At 35.3% G+C, this 17,916-nt stretch overlaps 1 protein-coding gene and 1 non-coding gene across 2 annotated transcripts in view; one reads left to right on the top strand and one right to left on the bottom strand.

Moving 5' to 3' along the window:
* TRPM7 (transient receptor potential cation channel subfamily M member 7) overlaps nucleotides 1-17,916 on the bottom strand; it is a 123,731-nt gene that overhangs the window by 14,515 nt on the left and 91,300 nt on the right. Inside the window, exons 25-31 of the mRNA XM_066276400.1 lie at nucleotides 17,083-17,215; nucleotides 15,830-16,545; nucleotides 13,598-13,659; nucleotides 12,564-12,611; nucleotides 5,940-6,033; nucleotides 3,330-3,400; nucleotides 1,837-1,871 (exon numbers count right to left, since the gene is read on the bottom strand). Of these exons, the coding sequence (XP_066132497.1) occupies nucleotides 1,837-1,871; nucleotides 3,330-3,400; nucleotides 5,940-6,033; nucleotides 12,564-12,611; nucleotides 13,598-13,659; nucleotides 15,830-16,545; nucleotides 17,083-17,215 (1,159 nt within the window). The remainder of the gene's footprint in view (nucleotides 1-1,836; nucleotides 1,872-3,329; nucleotides 3,401-5,939; nucleotides 6,034-12,563; nucleotides 12,612-13,597; nucleotides 13,660-15,829; nucleotides 16,546-17,082; nucleotides 17,216-17,916) is intronic.
* LOC136336678 (small nucleolar RNA SNORA51) lies at nucleotides 15,198-15,331 on the top strand. The gene has a single exon (XR_010731511.1). It is a non-coding gene; the product is annotated as a small nucleolar RNA SNORA51 (small nucleolar RNA).

The following is a 17,916-nucleotide window of genomic DNA, read 5'->3' as shown; positions in this document are numbered from 1 at the left end:
ACTTTAGTTTTAGCTACCCACAACTTTTTATTTTATAAAGTTATAATTTATTAGTGTTATTAAGGAATCATATTATACATATTAATATTAGGTTAAGATTCACTTTGTTTAAATATTTGCCATTTCTCTTAATCCAATGCCAAATTCATACATGGATATGTATATATCCATATGCATAGACATTATCGACAACTTGTACCTCCAATTTATGCCTACATAAATATTAGTAGGCTAAACTACTAATTCAGTTGTTGCTAAACTGTTCGATTCTAGTAGAGTAAAACAGTCCATGACTTCTCTCTTTGGGAGATTCATGCCAATATCATAACAATGCCTTAAAATGCCTGTGCAGGATTCTAAATTCTTCAATAGAATTGATGGGCAAAGAACTGAGAGAAAAACAGATGTCATTTTACAACACTCAATTTCTAATGTTGAACAAAATTTTTTCCAATGCTCAATGTATTATTCTTATCAATGTATATTGGTACCAAATGTAGAGGGGTTCTATTACTCCCATGATTCCAGTGCACATTAGAGAAACAGATGTAAAGCAGAGTAAAATAGAAATAAAAATGGGCTTGAGGCTTAGCTCTCCCATTACACAGCCATGTACTCTGCTGAGGACTAAAAGGACTACCATGACACAGGGCCTCTAGAGCAGAGGACCTCTGTAGTCTCTTTCCAGTAGTTATATTCTACCTAATCCTGATGTTTCCTGTAGATTTTTACCTTAATTAACATCAACATTTTTCATAGGAAGTATTTTGACCCTGGCATCATTCTTTGCTGCTGATAAACCATGCTTTCCTCAGCACCCAAAGAATGCTGGCCAGCTCCACCTTCCTGGGTACTTCTACGGCTCAAAACTCTGTAAGACAATGTTCTCTTGTTAGCTAAATTAAAATCTATTTTAAGTACCTATTCTGTATTTACATTCTATGGTTTTGGTTATAAAAGATAGTATTCTCTGAAGAGGTCTGATAGAGAGAGGTTTCCCAAATGTTATTCAGGCTAGGATAGCCAAAGAATTTGAAAACTGCATATCCACACGTCATTTGGCTTATTTTATTCTGTAGATACATTTCTATTTCTGATGCTCAGAAGGAAATGAGAAAAAACACTGTGGAAATATATAATTTCCCTTGTATTGGCTTCCCTTCTCAAGTAGTCTATATTAGAGTGTAATTCTCCCATACTTCTAATATCAGATGGATGTCAAGACTTTTTTATTCAAATGTCCTTCGGAATCCTAAAATACTAAGTCCCAAGCTGGAAACACAAAAATTATCTTTGATTCTTTTTTATCTTTATGTTTAATCTATACTAAAAATTTTTACTTACTGGGGATGACTGCCTGTCAGATTGCCTTTTGTTTCCACTACTTGTTCTGGATTAGCACATCAGCTTTCTAGTGGATCTCCCTATATGCATACTGTGTGTTACTGCTCTGATTATCAAAGTCCTTTCCAAGAGTAGGTGCAAGGTTTGTTGATGAGAACAATAAGCAGAGAAGTTGCCCAAGTGCAAAACTCAAGTGTCAAACGAGGTCTCTGAACAAATTTATTCAAGATTAAGTTAAAAACAAAATTAAATAAATTCATTATAGGAATGATTTTAGTAGAATTCTAATTCTAGTACAACTATAATTATAGTATAACCCTATAAAATTATAAATTTAAATGAATACAAACTCACAATAAATAAGTTCTCTTCTATGTAAAGACAGGAGACACTAACATAATCACTATCCATTGATAAAGAAGTTACAGGGATGGTGCAAAGAGCAGAAAAAAGACCAACATTTCACAGGTTGATAAGAAAAGGCTTACTTACATGTCTCTGTTTGATGGTCTATCCTGTAACCAATCCTTCAGTCAAAAACAAACAAACAAAAAGTTTAAAAACGCTACATGAAGCTATTTGGCTCTGTATTGTTTCCTATACTGTGTAGTATGTTTTAAGAATAAAGGGCTGAACAATAATATGAAGTCCTTGTTTCATATAACTGAATAAAATAAAATGGATATAACTACTGTAAGGCCATTGCACAAGGTGAAATAAAGAATTTGAGTGTTACTTCCTACAACATACAGTCTAGTTCTTGATCACTATTTTATTTTCTTTAAATATGCATGTTTCTATGACCTCAAAGATAAGATGTGCCCTTGACAAAAGAAAAATAGTTCATGCAAACTGAACAAAGAAATCACTGTAACATTTACACATTTCAATGAAGGCTTTTTCTGTGTGTGGATGTGCATATGGCTTTTATTCTGCAGTTTTATAATATTTCTAGCTGTGGATTTATTTTTACTCTCTTAGTTTGGGACTTGGGCTTCCTGAATTTAAATCTATATATTTCAGCATTTTGCAAAATTCTAAGCCATTTACAATCTCTTCAAATTCTGTCTATTCTTTCAAAGCCAATTTAGAGGTATTTTCCATGTCTTTTTCCGTTATAAACATTTTCCATCTAACTATAATATATATTATATTCTGGCCCAATTCAGTAATTACTCTGTTCTGCTGTGCCTAATCTGTTATTTTCACCCCAAATGAGTTATTTCTAGATTTTTTTTCATACTTGTCAGTCTTTTTTAGTATTTTTTTCATATTTGTAATGCTTTCTTTTATGGTTTTAATTAATCACTTTATAATCTGTAACCAATAATTCTAATATCTCCAGTTATTAGCATTCTAATACTATCTATACAAATTGACTTCCACGAGCTTTGTAATTTGGCACAGTGAGGCCATTTTCAATGGAACAGTGTTTGTGGCAAAATTGAGTAGCTTAAGTTCAAGATGGGCCCTTCCAAAAAAGAAGAATTGTGACTGTGAAACTGCCTTTACTAACCCCCTTACCCAACTGAAATAATTTTTAGTAACATAAATTTTAATGATACAACCTATCTCCTTGCAACAGAATGTAAGTTAATAACATTCTTGACAATCCAGGGTCATGAATAAGAGCATTGATTTCTATATTTAACTATAAAGAAGAGTTTTTCTGCTTCCTGTAAGACTCTGCTTTTAAAGAGGGTTTGTAAAATTAAATATTACCTCAACTGTCTGGGAATGACTTCATATATTGTTTCAATTCAAAGAGATGTTCCTGCCTTTCTTTTGCATTAGTTTTTCTTGAAAAATTCCTAGTTATTTGCCATTGGGAGAAACTCTTTTTAAAACTACCATGCAGATGTCAGTTTTCTCAGATAAAAATTCTTTTGAAAGCCAGATATAATCTCAAAATATTACTATCATTTAGCTCTTCTCTAATAAATATGTATTTTAAAATATGCATTGTTTAATTGAAATGTACAAACCGGTAGTAAAGCTGCTTTTGAATCTACTTCATGAGTTTCTTCTGCAGGTGGCCTTCTACTGCTACTTTCCACTTAAAGAAAACCGGAAAATACAAGTTACACAACTAAATTTTTTAAAATTACCAACAAACCAACACAAAGAGTTTCTAGGCATAATATAATTTTCCTAAGATGATTTATCCTGTCCCTAACACTGCTGAACATAAGGATTACATCAGGCCCATGTGTTTCTTGGCAGGACATCAAAATTATTCATCCTGTTTTTATTAAAAGGCACTAGCAAGAGTATGAAGGAAAAGGTCTTGCTCTTCCCCGTTCTCAAATTTCTTGTGTATCCTTCTAGGGATATTTTGTGTGTTTGTGTCTGTGTATATGTACCCCACTTCCTTTAAATATTTTTACATAAATGGTAGCATAATATATAATATATTCCTTGGGAATTTTTGTTGTTGGTTTTTAAACTTTAAGCTTGGAAATTTTTGTGTATTAGTACACAGAGGTCTTCTCTATTCTATTTTGAGGCTACATTGAACTTCATACTATAGATATAAATTAACTTATTTAACCAAACACATATAGATTGACATTTGGTCTGATTTTAATCTGTTGCTATAAACAAATGATGTTGCTACTAGTAATCTTATACATGCATTATTTCATAGTAATGGCAAAAATAGAACACAAATCTTTCCCTGATTTAAGATGCCATCTTTGTCATACCTCAATTGTTTATTCTAAACAAACTTTTGAAGCCTATACTTTAAAAAGTCAGAATGTTAAGTTACAAATTAACTTAGAATTCCACCTAATGATATAATAATAAACAAAAACTTCTGAATAACTGCTGAAGGGAAATCTTTGAACAAAAGTTGTATTCCAAGTATAGAGGCAAAAAGACCAGACTGAAATACATTAGAAGGCTCTGTGCAAAACTCTTTCAAGATGATGAAAGTGACAAAATACTTTATATATCTGAACACCTTGAAGAAATGTGTTCAAATAATAAGAGAAACTTGTGTTCATCTAACCAAAATTATGATATAATAATATTGGTGGAAAAGGGCAAGGTCATTGCATGTTTTGGGGAACAGAGAGCTAGGGGAAAAAAGGGTTCAAGCCTTGCTTTCTTTAGCAAAAGGTCAATAGATACTGCCTAAAACTGAAATATAAGAATGCAAAAGTATAAGCACGTTAACTTTAGAATATCCATGTTATCTGAAAATAGTAAGTCTTATTTCTATCTTTCTAATCCCTCTACCATTTCTTTTTCTTCCCTTATTGCTCTGGCTAGAATGTTACACAAAAATAATAACAGCCAGAATTCTCCTCTTGTTCCTCATTTAGGGCTCTCAACATTTCACTATTAAGTATAATATTTGTGACAACTTTTTATAATACCCTTTTCTCAGATTAAGGAAACTCCATTCTATTTTTAGTTTTCTAAGAGTTTTAATCATGAATGGGTATTGATTTTCATCAAATGCTTTTTCTGAAAATATTGAGATAATCACATAATTTTTCTTCTTTACTTTATTATGCATTATATTTTTGAATGTCAAACCAATTTGTACTACTTAAATAAACACAACTTGATACTGCTGTATACCAAGAGAATGAAAGGGAAAATGGTAAGAGGGATACGGTAGTACTATTTTTCTTAAGGAACCTTATAAAGGTTATATGTATATAATTGAAAAGTTGAATAATAAATTTATGTACATTATAACTTTGATTCATAAAAAAAAAAGCATGACATAGATATAACCCTAGGTCATTTAATTTTTAAGTGAAAGATCAAAGGTGCAAAACAACCATGTATGGTATGCTACCTTTTGTAGAAAAGGTGAAGGAAAGGTAGAAAAGACTGTATTGTCTGTCATTTATGACTAAATAAGCATAAAATTCTAGAGGATAAACAAAATAACAATGGTATATGTAGTAAGAGGAAGACTGATTTTCAAAGTGTTTGTATTTTATTTTGAACTAAATTAATGTACTATTTTTAAATTTTAAATTAGCAAAACAGGTTAACTAAATGATCATACAGATTAAAACACAATAGATTCTCCTGACCAGGTGGTGGTGCTGTGGATAGATCATCGGCCTGGGATGCTGAGGACTCAAGTTTGAAACCCTGTGGTCTCCAGCTTGAGCATGGGATCATAGACATGACCCCAAGGTCACTGGCTCAGCTGGAAGCTCCCCTCTAACCTGTGAAGGACCGTATGAGAAAGCAATCAAGAACTAAGGTGTCACAACTATGAGTTGATGCTTCTCATCTCTCTCCCTTCTTGTCTGTCTGTCCCTGTCTGTGCCTCTGTGTCTTGCTAAAAAACAAACAAAACAACATCAAAAACACAACAGATTCATCTGTGAGAGTTAAAATCAGATTTGTCAAAAGCAAGTCTTTAAATTTCATTGTTAGGGACTAAACAATTTGTAAAAAAAATTTATTGGAATGTTAGGAGTATGTGTTTTTTTCAAGCTTACAACAAGAATAATGTACCAGAATCTTAATTTTTGGACTCCTGAAACATTCATTGCTCAGGTGTGTGACATAAAGCTGAAATGTGTATGTTTGTTAACATAATTCACAGTCAAAACACTCACCTTGTTCTGAATGAAGAACAACAGAAGTTTTGTGACGCTTAGTAAATCCAGCATGACTACTCAGGTGTTTCAAAGTGTTTTCAGGAGTATCATTCTGTATGTTGTACATATACATAATTTAAAAACAAACTGAATCTCAAATCACAGTATTAATTAGATTTAGCTTAATATGTTTTTTTCAACTTAGACACCAAAGGGTATATTATAGATTATAATTATTTTCTTCAGTATCAATCTAAAAGAACTATCAAAATACCCTGCTTGCTATTGCTGCTGCTATTTTACACTAACACCAACATAGTAATAATGGTGATTTTGAGGATAAAGAAGTGGAGGGGCAATTTCTTTTGGGGAGTTTTGGTAGCACTCACTGATTTGTATGAGCTGTTTATATAAAATCTGATTATTACTTGTCAAATTTCAATTTTTTTCTAGTTTGCTCTGAACTTATCTATATGCTTAACTTTTCTAGACACATAAATCCCTTTCCATCCTTCCCTTAATATTTTCTATACTTTGTATGTTTAGAAAACTACCTTGGGGCCTTGGCCAGTTGGTTCAATGGTAGAGCACCGACCTGGCGTGTGGAAGTGCCGGGTCTGATTCTTGGTCAAGGCAAACAGGAGAAGCGACCATCTGCTTCTCTCCCTGCCCCCATCTCTCTCATCCTCTCTCTTCCCCTACCACAGCCATGACTCGATTGATTCCAGTGCGTTGGTCCTGGGCAGTGAGGATGGCTCCATGGAGCCTCAGCCTCAGATGGTAAGAATAGCTCAGTTGCAAGCCCTGGCCCTAGACCGGGGTCACTGGGTGGATCCTGGTTGGGGCGCACGTGGGAGTCTATCTCCCCTCCTCTCAATTAAACAAAAACTGCCTTGGTTTTACTGACTTAATATTTCTATTAAGTTTTTTCTTTATTTATTCATTTTAGAGAGGAGAGAGAGAGATTGAGGAGAGAGAGACAGGGGGGAGGAGCTGGAAGCATCAACTCCCATATGTGCCTGACCAGGCAAGCCCAGGGTTTCGAACCGGCGACCTCAGCATTTCCAGGTCGACGCTTTATCCACTGCGCCACCACAGGTCAGTCTATTAAGTTTTTGATGAATTAAACTTTTAATTTAAATTTGGAATTCATCTGAGCTTATGAAATATGAGAACATAAACAGACTTTTATAATTTTCTACCTAATTGCCCAATTTGTATTATTGACAAAACATTCCCTTCTCATCAACTTCTAATCTGACCCTTCTAATTAAATTCTTATTTGTAGAAGGGTTATTTTGGGCCCTGGCCGGTTGGCTCAGCGGTAGAGCGTCGGCCTGGCGTGCGGGGGACCCGGGTTCAATTCCCGGCCAGGGCACATAGGAGAAGCACTCGTTTGCTTCTTTCCCCCCTCCCCTCCCCTCCTTCCTCTCTGTCTCTCTCTTCCCCTCCTGCAGCCAAGGCTCCATTGGAGCAAAGATGCCCCGGGCGCTGGGGATGGCTCTGTGGCCTCTGCCCCAGGCGCTAGAGTGGCTCTGGTCGTGGCAGAGCGATGCCCCGGAGGGGCAGAGCATCACCCCCTGGTGGGCAGAGCGTAGCCCCTGGTGGGTGTGCCGGGTGGATCCCGGTCGGGCGCATGCGGGAGTCTGTCTGACTGTCTCTCCCCATTTCCAGCTTCAGAAAAAAGAAAAAGAAAAATAAAATTAAAAAAAAAAGAAAAAAAGAAGGGTTATTTTGGAGTCACAAAAATGTTTCACTAAATATTCATGTTTCAACTGTTCTACCTGAACACTATTTTAGTATTTTTTTAGTATCTAATAACTAATTCTCCCTCAAGTTCTTCTTTATAATTATTCATTTTTCTAAACAAACTAATGAATTGCATCAAACTAATATGGGGAAGATCTGATTGATGCCTTTACATTGTTTCCTCTCTTTATCTATAAAGAGGTCACACTATCACGAAACTTTAAAATATTTCCAAACTTCTACCACCTCTCAGAAATAATGAATTTAAAAATGTTACTACCACAAAAACCAATACTTTCATTGAATAAAATATACTTGTATCTCAAGAAAATTAAGCTTTTCTAACCTTTGATGCTCCACACTCTTCACATTACAGCTGACTTATATAGCCAAGCAGAAGAGTGCTAATCTTTTTCCTATATTAATGAAACAACTCTAATTTCCTTTCTGATTTTAGCCGTTTCCTTGGAACCAGTTTTAGCTATTTCTTGTTTGCTTTATTTAAGTACTTTCTTTGCTATATACCCTATGATGCAATGAGACATTGATTTCATGAACCATCTGTGATAGGAGAAATTCTAATGTGGGATGAATGAGTGGGTTTCAAGGTACAGTATGTCCGTAAAGTCATGGTGCACTTTTGACTGATCACAGGAAAGCAACAAAAGACAATAGAAATGTGAAATCTGCACCAAATAAAAGGAAAACCCTCCCAGTTTCTGTAGGATGATGTGGCAGCATGTGTGCATGCGCAGATGATGATGTAACACCATGTATACAGTAGAGTAGCCCATGGCCATGCCAGGCGAGATATGGACAGAACAGAGGAAAGTTCAGTGTGTTCTGTGGCTTGCTAAATTCGAATCCGTGACCCAAGTGCAATGTGAATATTGGCATGTTTATAATGAAGCCCCACCACATAGGAATAGCATTACTCGGTGGGATAAGCAGTTGAAGGAAACCAGCAGTTTGGTGGAGAAATCCCGTTCTGGTAGGCCACCAGTCAGTGATGAGTCTGTAGAGGCTATACGGGATAGCTACCTAAGGAGCCCTAAAAAATCTGTGCGTGAGCCCACATCGAACTGCACTGAATAGGTATGAAACTAGGAGAGTTTTCCCTTTTATTTGGTAGAGATTTCACATTTCTATAGTCTTTTATTGCTTTCCTGTGACCGGTCAAAAGTGCACCATGACTTTACGGACACACTGTATTTGTAAAACTCTATACCTTAATAGAAAATTTTTTGTATATGTGCATTTTTCTGTGAAGAGAGCCTGTAGTTTTTAAAGGGGTGTAGAACTACCAATATTCGAGAACTCAAAGTTTCTTTCTATTATGAGCTAGAGCTCAATATAATTCTATTTGAACTCTTTTCCTATAAGTAAGTTATCCAAATTTGTTTAATTCAAAACACAGCCACCTCTTTTCTGCTCACTCACAGAAACTTGTAATTTCTTTTTGTTTCTACTGGGAAGTTATCTGCTCACTTAAAAATTGTTAGCTAATTCTGCTTTAAGTCCACTTAATAGGTTCACTATTAAAAGGTGAAACCTGTGGGGAAACCCTGATTTCCCATTATTATTATTATTACCCTTTCTTTCCCATTTATACTAAATGATCTTCTATTTGTAATAAGTGGTTCATAACAGCAAAATGATGCCACTTATGGGTGATGATGCTGTTGTGACACCTTCTTAAAGATATTTTAAAATTTTGAGAAGGGAAGCCTAAGTCAGGGTAATTTAAAGCAGAGACTAAAAAATATATTTCCGGGGCCCTGGCTGGTTGGCTTAGCGGTAGGGTGTCAACCTGGCATGTGATTTCTGCCCAAGGTGATCAATCACCTTTGAGTGCTCTATTTCACTCCATCTAAGTCTTGTTTTATAAATAATTCCAATTGGTTCTCCCTCATTAAGAAACTCAAAGATAAACCAAGATATATGACTTTTTTGAAACTTTTGATGTTCTTTCTCTCATATTAAAACATTAAAAAATCTATTTCTCAAGCAAATTAAGGAAACAACAAAAGCCTTTAATAATTCTGCTATTCATTCAAGCTCTGAACCATCTTGTTACTCTTGAATATAGTGATATTAATTCCTTACAATCTACATAATTTTTATTTTGCTTCTTCCAGTATACTAAAATTACATTCTTGTAGACCACTTAATTCTGTGGTCTAAGATCTTATTCTTCTAGATTTTTCTAAAGTACCAGTAATTACTATACATCTCCTTTCTTGACATTCTCCTGCATTGATTCTGTCACGGCTGCTGCATCAAAACTGTCATCTCTACGAGTGTTAGTTACTTCACTGTACTTTTTCTCCTCTTAAGTTTCCAAGAAGAGGAAATATCTGAATCTCAGGTTTACTTCTCAGCTTGACCTCCTTTCTTTTGAAGATAGCCTATGTAAATATATTTCACTGATCTCTGTTTCTCTTGCAAGCTGTAGTCTTGTATTTCTTACTACCACTTAGAAGCTCCTACTGGCTTCTTGTTCTCTCACATTTAATTATTTTAAATAGAAGTTAATAACTCCCATACTAATTTACACTCTTTTCAACTTGCCTATTTCTACACTTGGTTCTACAACAGACACTATTATTTGGGCTTAGAACCTTCTTTCTTTCTTTCCATTTCCATGTGTCTATATCAAGATCTTATTACTTCTCTCCTGAATTATGATTAAAACTTCCTAATAAATCTCCTGTGTCTATAGTTGCTCCCATTTACCCTGTACACTGTTGCTGGATAAGCGGTCCTACAAGGATAATAAGAAATCTTCAATGGCTTCTTCCTTTGATGCTAAGAAAATTTTCAAAATATTTCAGTTCATATTTAAGCATTTTTATATCTGGCCCTGTGGTACAGATTGCAAATGGTCTAGCAAAATTCTATCTCCCTTACTTTATTCAAACAGCTAAATTATATTTCCAAGCCGCCTTGCAGTTAGGTGTGACCATGTGACTAAGTTCTTTCCCTCTTAATTTCAGAGCAAATGATGTGTGCTACTGCTATATCTGGCTCATACAAACCTTTCCTGTGCTTCTCTGTGCTTTATTACATGACCTGGGTGGGTGGTAAAACCATAAGATGGAAGAGCCAGTGTTAGTCTGCACTCCTGAAAGACTGGATGAAGAAGAGCCATCCCACTGAGCAAGAAATACACTTTTCAACTACCCTCATACTGGACCATTTTATAGCTCCACTTCCTATAACTTCCTCCGATGACGAACCTATTCACTAGTAAATCTCACATTTGCTTTACCACGCTCTATATATTCTCTCTTTCTGCCTCACTACTGTTTATGCTTCTCCTACATGAAACACCTCTTTGTCTAAAGAACTGCCTACATATCTTTCCACGGCTTTTCAAAATCCTGCCTCCTTTATGTAATCTCTGATGTCTTTAGCTGGAACTACTTTACCTCCTCATTAAATAAGTATATATAAGTACAAAATTCAGTCTTGTGATACAGTCATTTAAGTCCATAGATCTGGGGTCAAAGGCCATCTCAATACTGACATGTATGTTAGTAAGTTTTCTTATCAATGCTAAAAAGTATCAATAAATACCTCTTAAATTCTAGGACTCAAAGTATCCAACTACAAAATTTAAACATTGAAAAAGTTATCTTACTAATAAAAGTGAACAAATATAATACTCAAATTATAATGTATTTTCCTCTTGAACAGTTTCATTATACTTATAAGGAATAACCAAAACAAGAAACACTGGGCTCTCTTACATTAGCACAAATAAATTGATTAACTGTCAAAAATAACATTTAGTATGGATTTTTAATAAAAAGGTATTTGCATATAGGAAAAATGTAATACTAAATTTTATTAAGCTTAAATAATTCCAATAATAAACAGCTCTACTAAAACTAATTATTAAGGGCCACAAAACACTTCATTTACTTATAAAATATACTACAGTTAAAACCTCTTCAAGAAAAACCCTATGTGGCCTGATCTGTGGTGGCACAGTGGATAGAGCATCAACTTGGAATGCTGAGGTTGCTGGTTCAAAACCCTGGGCTTGCCCGGTCAAGGCACATATGAGAAGCAACTACTATGAACTGATGCTTCCCAGTCCTCCCCCCATTTCTATCCTTTCTCTAAAATCAATAAATAAAATCTTTAAGGCCCTGGCCGGTTGGCTCAGTGGTAGAGCATCGGCCTGGCGTGCAGAAGTCCCGGGTTCGATTCCCGGCCAGGGCACACAGGAGAAGCGCCCATCTGCTTCTCCACCCCTCCCCCTCTCCTTCCTCTCTCTCTCTCTTCCCCTCCCGCAGCCAAGGCTCCATTGGAGCAAAGATGGCCCAGGCGCTGGGGATGGCTCCTTGGCCTCTGCCCCAGGCGCTAGAGTGGCTCTGGTCGTGACAGAGCGACGCCCCGGAGGGGCAGAGCATCGCCCCCTGGTGGGCGTGCCGGGTGGATCCCGGTCGGGCGCATGCGGGAGTCTGTCTATCTCTGTTTCCAGCTTCAGAAAAAATACAAAAAAAAAAAAAAAATCCTATATGGAATGTAGACCTATTTATGTCTACATTTAAAAAATTATAAAACCAACTTTGGTAGATTTATCTATTCTTTCTATTTCTTATTACTTTTTCTCATTCCTTTTTTTTTCCTTTCATCATCTTGTATCAGCTCAGACTACCTTTATGCAGCTAACTCATTTATTTAGTTCTCTCCTTAAGGCACTACGTGTAATGAAAAATTCTGATCTTTAGCAGTATGCCATAGAAATAAAATGGTGAGAAAACACCATACAAAATACAGCCTTATGATAAGTCCATTGAACTTATACTTCCTTCCTTCATCTAAAGGTGTATGTACATTTTAAACTGATTTTGACTTCCACATATAGTAAAGAGAATTTACCTGATATTTAGGCATCTCTGAATGCTCCACAGCAGTATTCTGCTGGTCCTGTTTGACATAAGAAACACAAACTTAAAGGCAAATATGGAAAAAGAAAGAACCTCATGTAATTATCACATCTCAATTTGTATAAAATCACCAATTAAATTACTAGTCAATGAAATAGTTAATAGACATTAATTTATTCATTTCAGTATAATACTTTAATCAGAGTATGTTATTAAAAACACAAATGTTAGTATTTCTACCATCAAAATGCGCTCAAGTCTATCTTTTATAGGTAGGATAGTAAGTAATATGTATGTCCTAACAGCAATTACACATGAAGACATATGAGGAATAATCACTCACAGAAACTCTTATTTCCTTGGCTGTAGCTTTAGGAAAAACAATCTGGTTTTCCTTGTATTTGTCACTTGATTATTTTTTTACAACTTAAGTTCTCTAAGCAAAGGAAAAGATTCAAACTTCTCTAGTCTTCTTATTTTGGTGTAGCTATGTTATTACCTATAAGGCTCTAAATATTTATGGATAATTTATGAAAGTAACAATTAAGAAGTAAAAACTAATTTTCTGTTGGGAAACATACATTTTTCGCCAGTGGTTTTATATATTTTAAAACTTTTTAAAGAAACATTAACTGAATATTCACTTGCACATTATACTGTAGTTACTGGCATTTCAGCTTCTTATTGCTGACTACAGGTGTCTTGAGAGTTGGGGTATGCTCTAATAAACTTTTGGGCTTGGAAGAGTTGAACTCAATAAATATTTAGTCAAAGGAAAATGTATGGGGAATCATTTTATGAAAAATGCTAAATAGACGATTTTTTCCCCTTTAGTTTGTTTTAAAATGCAAGCTATTTGTACATTTTTGCAAATTGGTTGTTTCTTCTTTCATTCAAATTGTGTCTAGCTTCAAATAGTTGGGATCTTCATGCTGATGGTCTGAAAACAATGTTTAATTCTATTTTAAACTAAATCCCAAAACAGCAAAATAAAATTGAATTGTGCTGTTATTAGGATTTACTTACGAGCATTTCTTTTTTGTTTGATGCCTCTTTAAGCCTCTGTAAATCCATGCTATCTCTGTGTCCTTAAAGAGAAAAAAAGATGACAAAACAATTTTTTTTTCGTATCAAAATTATGCCATTGAATAAAGTCTACATTAATAAATGATTTGTATTGTTTTTTAAGCAGTTTTGACAACTTTGCAGTTTCCTGTAGCTCTTTTACTAAATACTGAAAATATTTTTCAGGAAGCTGAAGATGAGTTCAGTTTACAGTAACAGCAAAACCAAAGTCCTCAAACAAAAAACTCAACATGTGCCCAGCCTGCAAACTCCCAGGTCAGGGCACAGGAGAGAAGCGACCATCCGCTTCTCTTCCCCTACTTCTCCCCCTTCTCTGTTACTTCCTCTCCCCCAGCCAGTGGCTTGACTGGTTCAAGTGTTGGCCCCGGGGCAATGAGAATGGCTTGGTTGGTCCGAGTGTCAGCCTTAGGCACTGAGGACAGCTCTGGTGATTCAAGAATCAGCCCTAGACAGTGACTGCCAGGTGGATCCTGATTAGGGCGCATGTGGGATTATATCTCCCCTCCTCTTAAAAAAATAATAACAAAAACCCAACATGTGATAGGAAGTGAACTGCTTGAAATATAAAAAAGGGGAAATAAAACTTTTACTATTTTTGATCATTTTTACTATGAATAATAAAGTGTAAAAACATTATATATTGTATTGTAACATGCATATATCACACACACACACAATCTCCATCCCAGCGACAATATAGTATTAACAAACACATGAAAATATGTTTTTTAAAAATAAACAGCCTGACCAGGCAGTGGCGTCATGGATAGAGCATAGGACTGGGACTCAGAGGACCCAGGTTCAAAACCCTGAGGTCGTGGGCTTGAGTATGGGATCATAGACATGACCCCATGGTCGCTGCCTTGAGCAAGGGGTCACTCACTCTGCTGTAGCCCCTCCCATCCCCATTAAGGCATAAATGAGAAAATAATCAATAAACAACTAAAGAAACTAAGGTGCCACAACAAAGAATTGATGCTTCTCATCTCTCTCCCTTCCTGCCTGCCCTCTGTCTCTGTCAAACAAAAACAAAACAAAACAAAACAAAAACTGGGATAGACTTTTTGTTGGAAAAGTTGTTACTATATATCCACTATGAACTCCATGTGGCCTAGCAGTAGAAATGAGCATGCTCAGACTTAGGTAATTTAAAAGGCTAGCTTTAATTTCTAGATTTTACATGGATGTAACACAATCTCTAAATAATTTCTATAATGTTCCATAAATAAATTAGAAAAATTTAAAAAAAGAATCCCTTTGAAGTGCTCTCCTCTTTGGGTATCTAAATGGGTCAACCATTAATACTTACTTTCTAAGTGTAGTTCCATCTTTCACTATTGTCCTAATGAAATTTTTAGTAGTGCACCCTTTCACTCTTAAATGTGTACTGGTTTAGATAAAAAATTATATGGTCACACTATTTATAAGACAAGTCTTTTCTAGTCATTTCTAAACTCCCCTGTAACTTTTTTCTATTATTCCCTAAGTTACTAACACTTAGGAAACACTCAGGTTCTTTCAACAAAAGTTGATCAAATTCTGCCTCCTGGTACTTCCTGCAGGCTGCGTTCTTACACTGACTGCACAGACAGAGGAGGCAGAGTAAACCCCTCCTATCCCTCCTATATATACACAGCCCTCTGCCTGGTCTGCACTGTACATGGGGGAACATGAAAAAAAAAACAGTCAAATTCAACAAAAGATCCTCAAATTCAAAGGACAGAGTTCAAATAAGTTTCCCAAACAATTGTTATCACAGAAAACTGTGTCAGATATAAATTCAACCCATTTCTTCCATTTGTGATTCCTTTAAAACAATTTGGAATAACACTCTATTATTAGATCTATACTCCACTTGTCACACAAGTACATTGTTTTATTAGATATTTCTAATCTTTATTTATTTAGTTTTCTAAGAAATTTTATTTATTGATTTTACAGAGAGTGGAGGGATGGGGGAACAAAAAGTAGTTGCTTCACTCAAGCTGTTCATTGGTTGCTTGTCTTATGTGCTGACCAGGCAGGCCCAGGGTTTCAAACCAGTGACCTCGGTGTTCCAGGTTGGTGCTCTATCCACTGTGCCACCCCAGGTCAGGCTAATTTTTATTTCTAAGGTAATATAATTAAAAGATAAATAATATTAATATACAAATACCACTTTGCCAAACTTACCCACAAATGCTCCAAATTCTATGTTATCTCCTTCTGCAGCTTTAGAGCAAACAGTTTCTTGATCTTTGGTTACAGTTTCTAAGCGACTTTTGCAACTTGGCTGGGATGGTGTACTAACAAAAAGTTTAGTTGGTGGGGATGACAGATGTGGTATGCTATTAGGTGAACTGCCTAATTTCTGATTTTTACTGAACATTTTTAAGGTTTCTACCGCATGCAGTCTCTGTCGCAGTTCTGGGGGAGAAATGGCACTTGGGAATAAGGCACCACAAGAGGAACCAGCCTCTGGAAAATTAAATTCTTTCCTCTGGGGTATTATAGGTAAATCCTGATCAAATATGTTACAGTGGGAATCTTTTTCATCTTTCACAAAAATATCACTAAGAAAAGGATTATTACTTTCAAGACCACTTTGAGGAAGAGAGGAGCTAACTGTATTTACAACACTGTGCTTCTTCCATACAGAAGGTCTGACAGGACCATCATCAATAAGGTTTTGAGCCAAATGTTTGGAAATGCTCAATTCTCGTGTGATTTCATTGTGAACTTTACTAGCTTCTGAAGCTTTCTGGGCAGTGAGTGTTTTTAATGTATCTACAGTTAAGGCTGAAAGATCTTGCAAATGGCCAATTTGAGAATCCAATGATTGCAGTGATCTTTTTATATAATTGACTCGATCTCCAACTTCTTTCATCTGAATGCACATCTTCTCCACTCTATAGAGAAAAAACATACATTTTACAAATGTTGAAAATTTGTTTTAGAAAGTTTTTGTAATTTCAATAAATGATCATGGTAAAACAATTTTTACATGCATTCAAACAAGGTAAGATATTAAAGTAAGATGTGGCCATTTATTTATAAAAGGTATACCCTGTATTTAAGAAGGTTAATCCTATTGTCATAAAGTTCAAATTTTCCATTACCATTATCTATACATATCATATAATTTCAGATAGTAAACTAGATAAAATAAAACCAAATAACAATAATAAGGATAGTTTTACTTTTCTCCGATCAGTAAAAACATTAACTCTTCTCTGGTCTTTGTTAACAAGGGTCAAAAATAACACAGGATTAACTACTGACTTACGTGAAATATTAAAAGAACTGACCTGTTTTCTACTATATAATGTAAATGTATTACTAAACTTACTTGACAAGCACAAATTGAACAATGATCATGTATACGACACATAACTATAAGGATCCATTTTGACACATAATCAGCTATAATTAAAGAGCTACTCAACCTTTCAAAAGTGACACGAATTCTCTCTTCATTCCCAGAATTGAATTTATCATCTTTTTCATTAAAATACATCTCAACACACTGCTCTTCAAAATCATGAAGCTTCTTTTGATCTTCTTCTGTTAAAAAAAGTTCTGAGGGAAAAGAAAAAATCAATAAAGACTATCAATATATCAAATTTTACCTCATGAGTCATGAATTACTCAGGGTTCCTAAGACTAAAACATCATCTGTAATTTTAAAACATTTTTTACTGCTGTATTTCTAAAGCACTAACAAGTATTTCTATTTTGTTCTTTATTCACAGTGTGATCTCAGTGGAACAGTTTCAGGTACTTCTGTCCTAATTTTCTTTTCCCATACATCACTCTTCCCCATCTACCTTTCTCAGACCGACCTCCCTCACACATCCAGGTAGAGGAAATTAAGAACTGAATTGTTAGAATAAAAAGGGATTATGAAACTTTAAGCAGTTTGATATGGCAATTAGTCTTGTGCAGTGTACAGAATGTACTGAAAGTATTAGTTTCAAAGCAGCCAAAATGGTTTGTAGAACAGCAAGTATTATGGTCTACATTAACATTTTAACAAAAACAAACTGAGATACAATGCTCAAAAAGAAGTTTAATATTAAATTCACTTATTTTTTTAAGTGAGAGAGAGAGAAGGAGGAAGAGGAGGACAGACAGGGACAGACAAGCTGGAGGGGAGAGAGATGAGAAGCATCAGTTCTTCATTGAGGCATCGTAGTTGTTCATTGATTGCTTTCTCATATGTGCCCTGACCAGGGGGCTCCAGCAGAGCAAGTGACCCTTGCTTAACCCAGTGACCATGG

This window comes from Saccopteryx bilineata, chromosome 4, assembly GCF_036850765.1.
Source record: "Saccopteryx bilineata isolate mSacBil1 chromosome 4, mSacBil1_pri_phased_curated, whole genome shotgun sequence".
Lineage (NCBI taxonomy): Eukaryota > Metazoa > Chordata > Mammalia > Chiroptera > Emballonuridae > Saccopteryx > Saccopteryx bilineata.
This window is presented reverse-complemented; position numbering and strand designations above follow the sequence as displayed.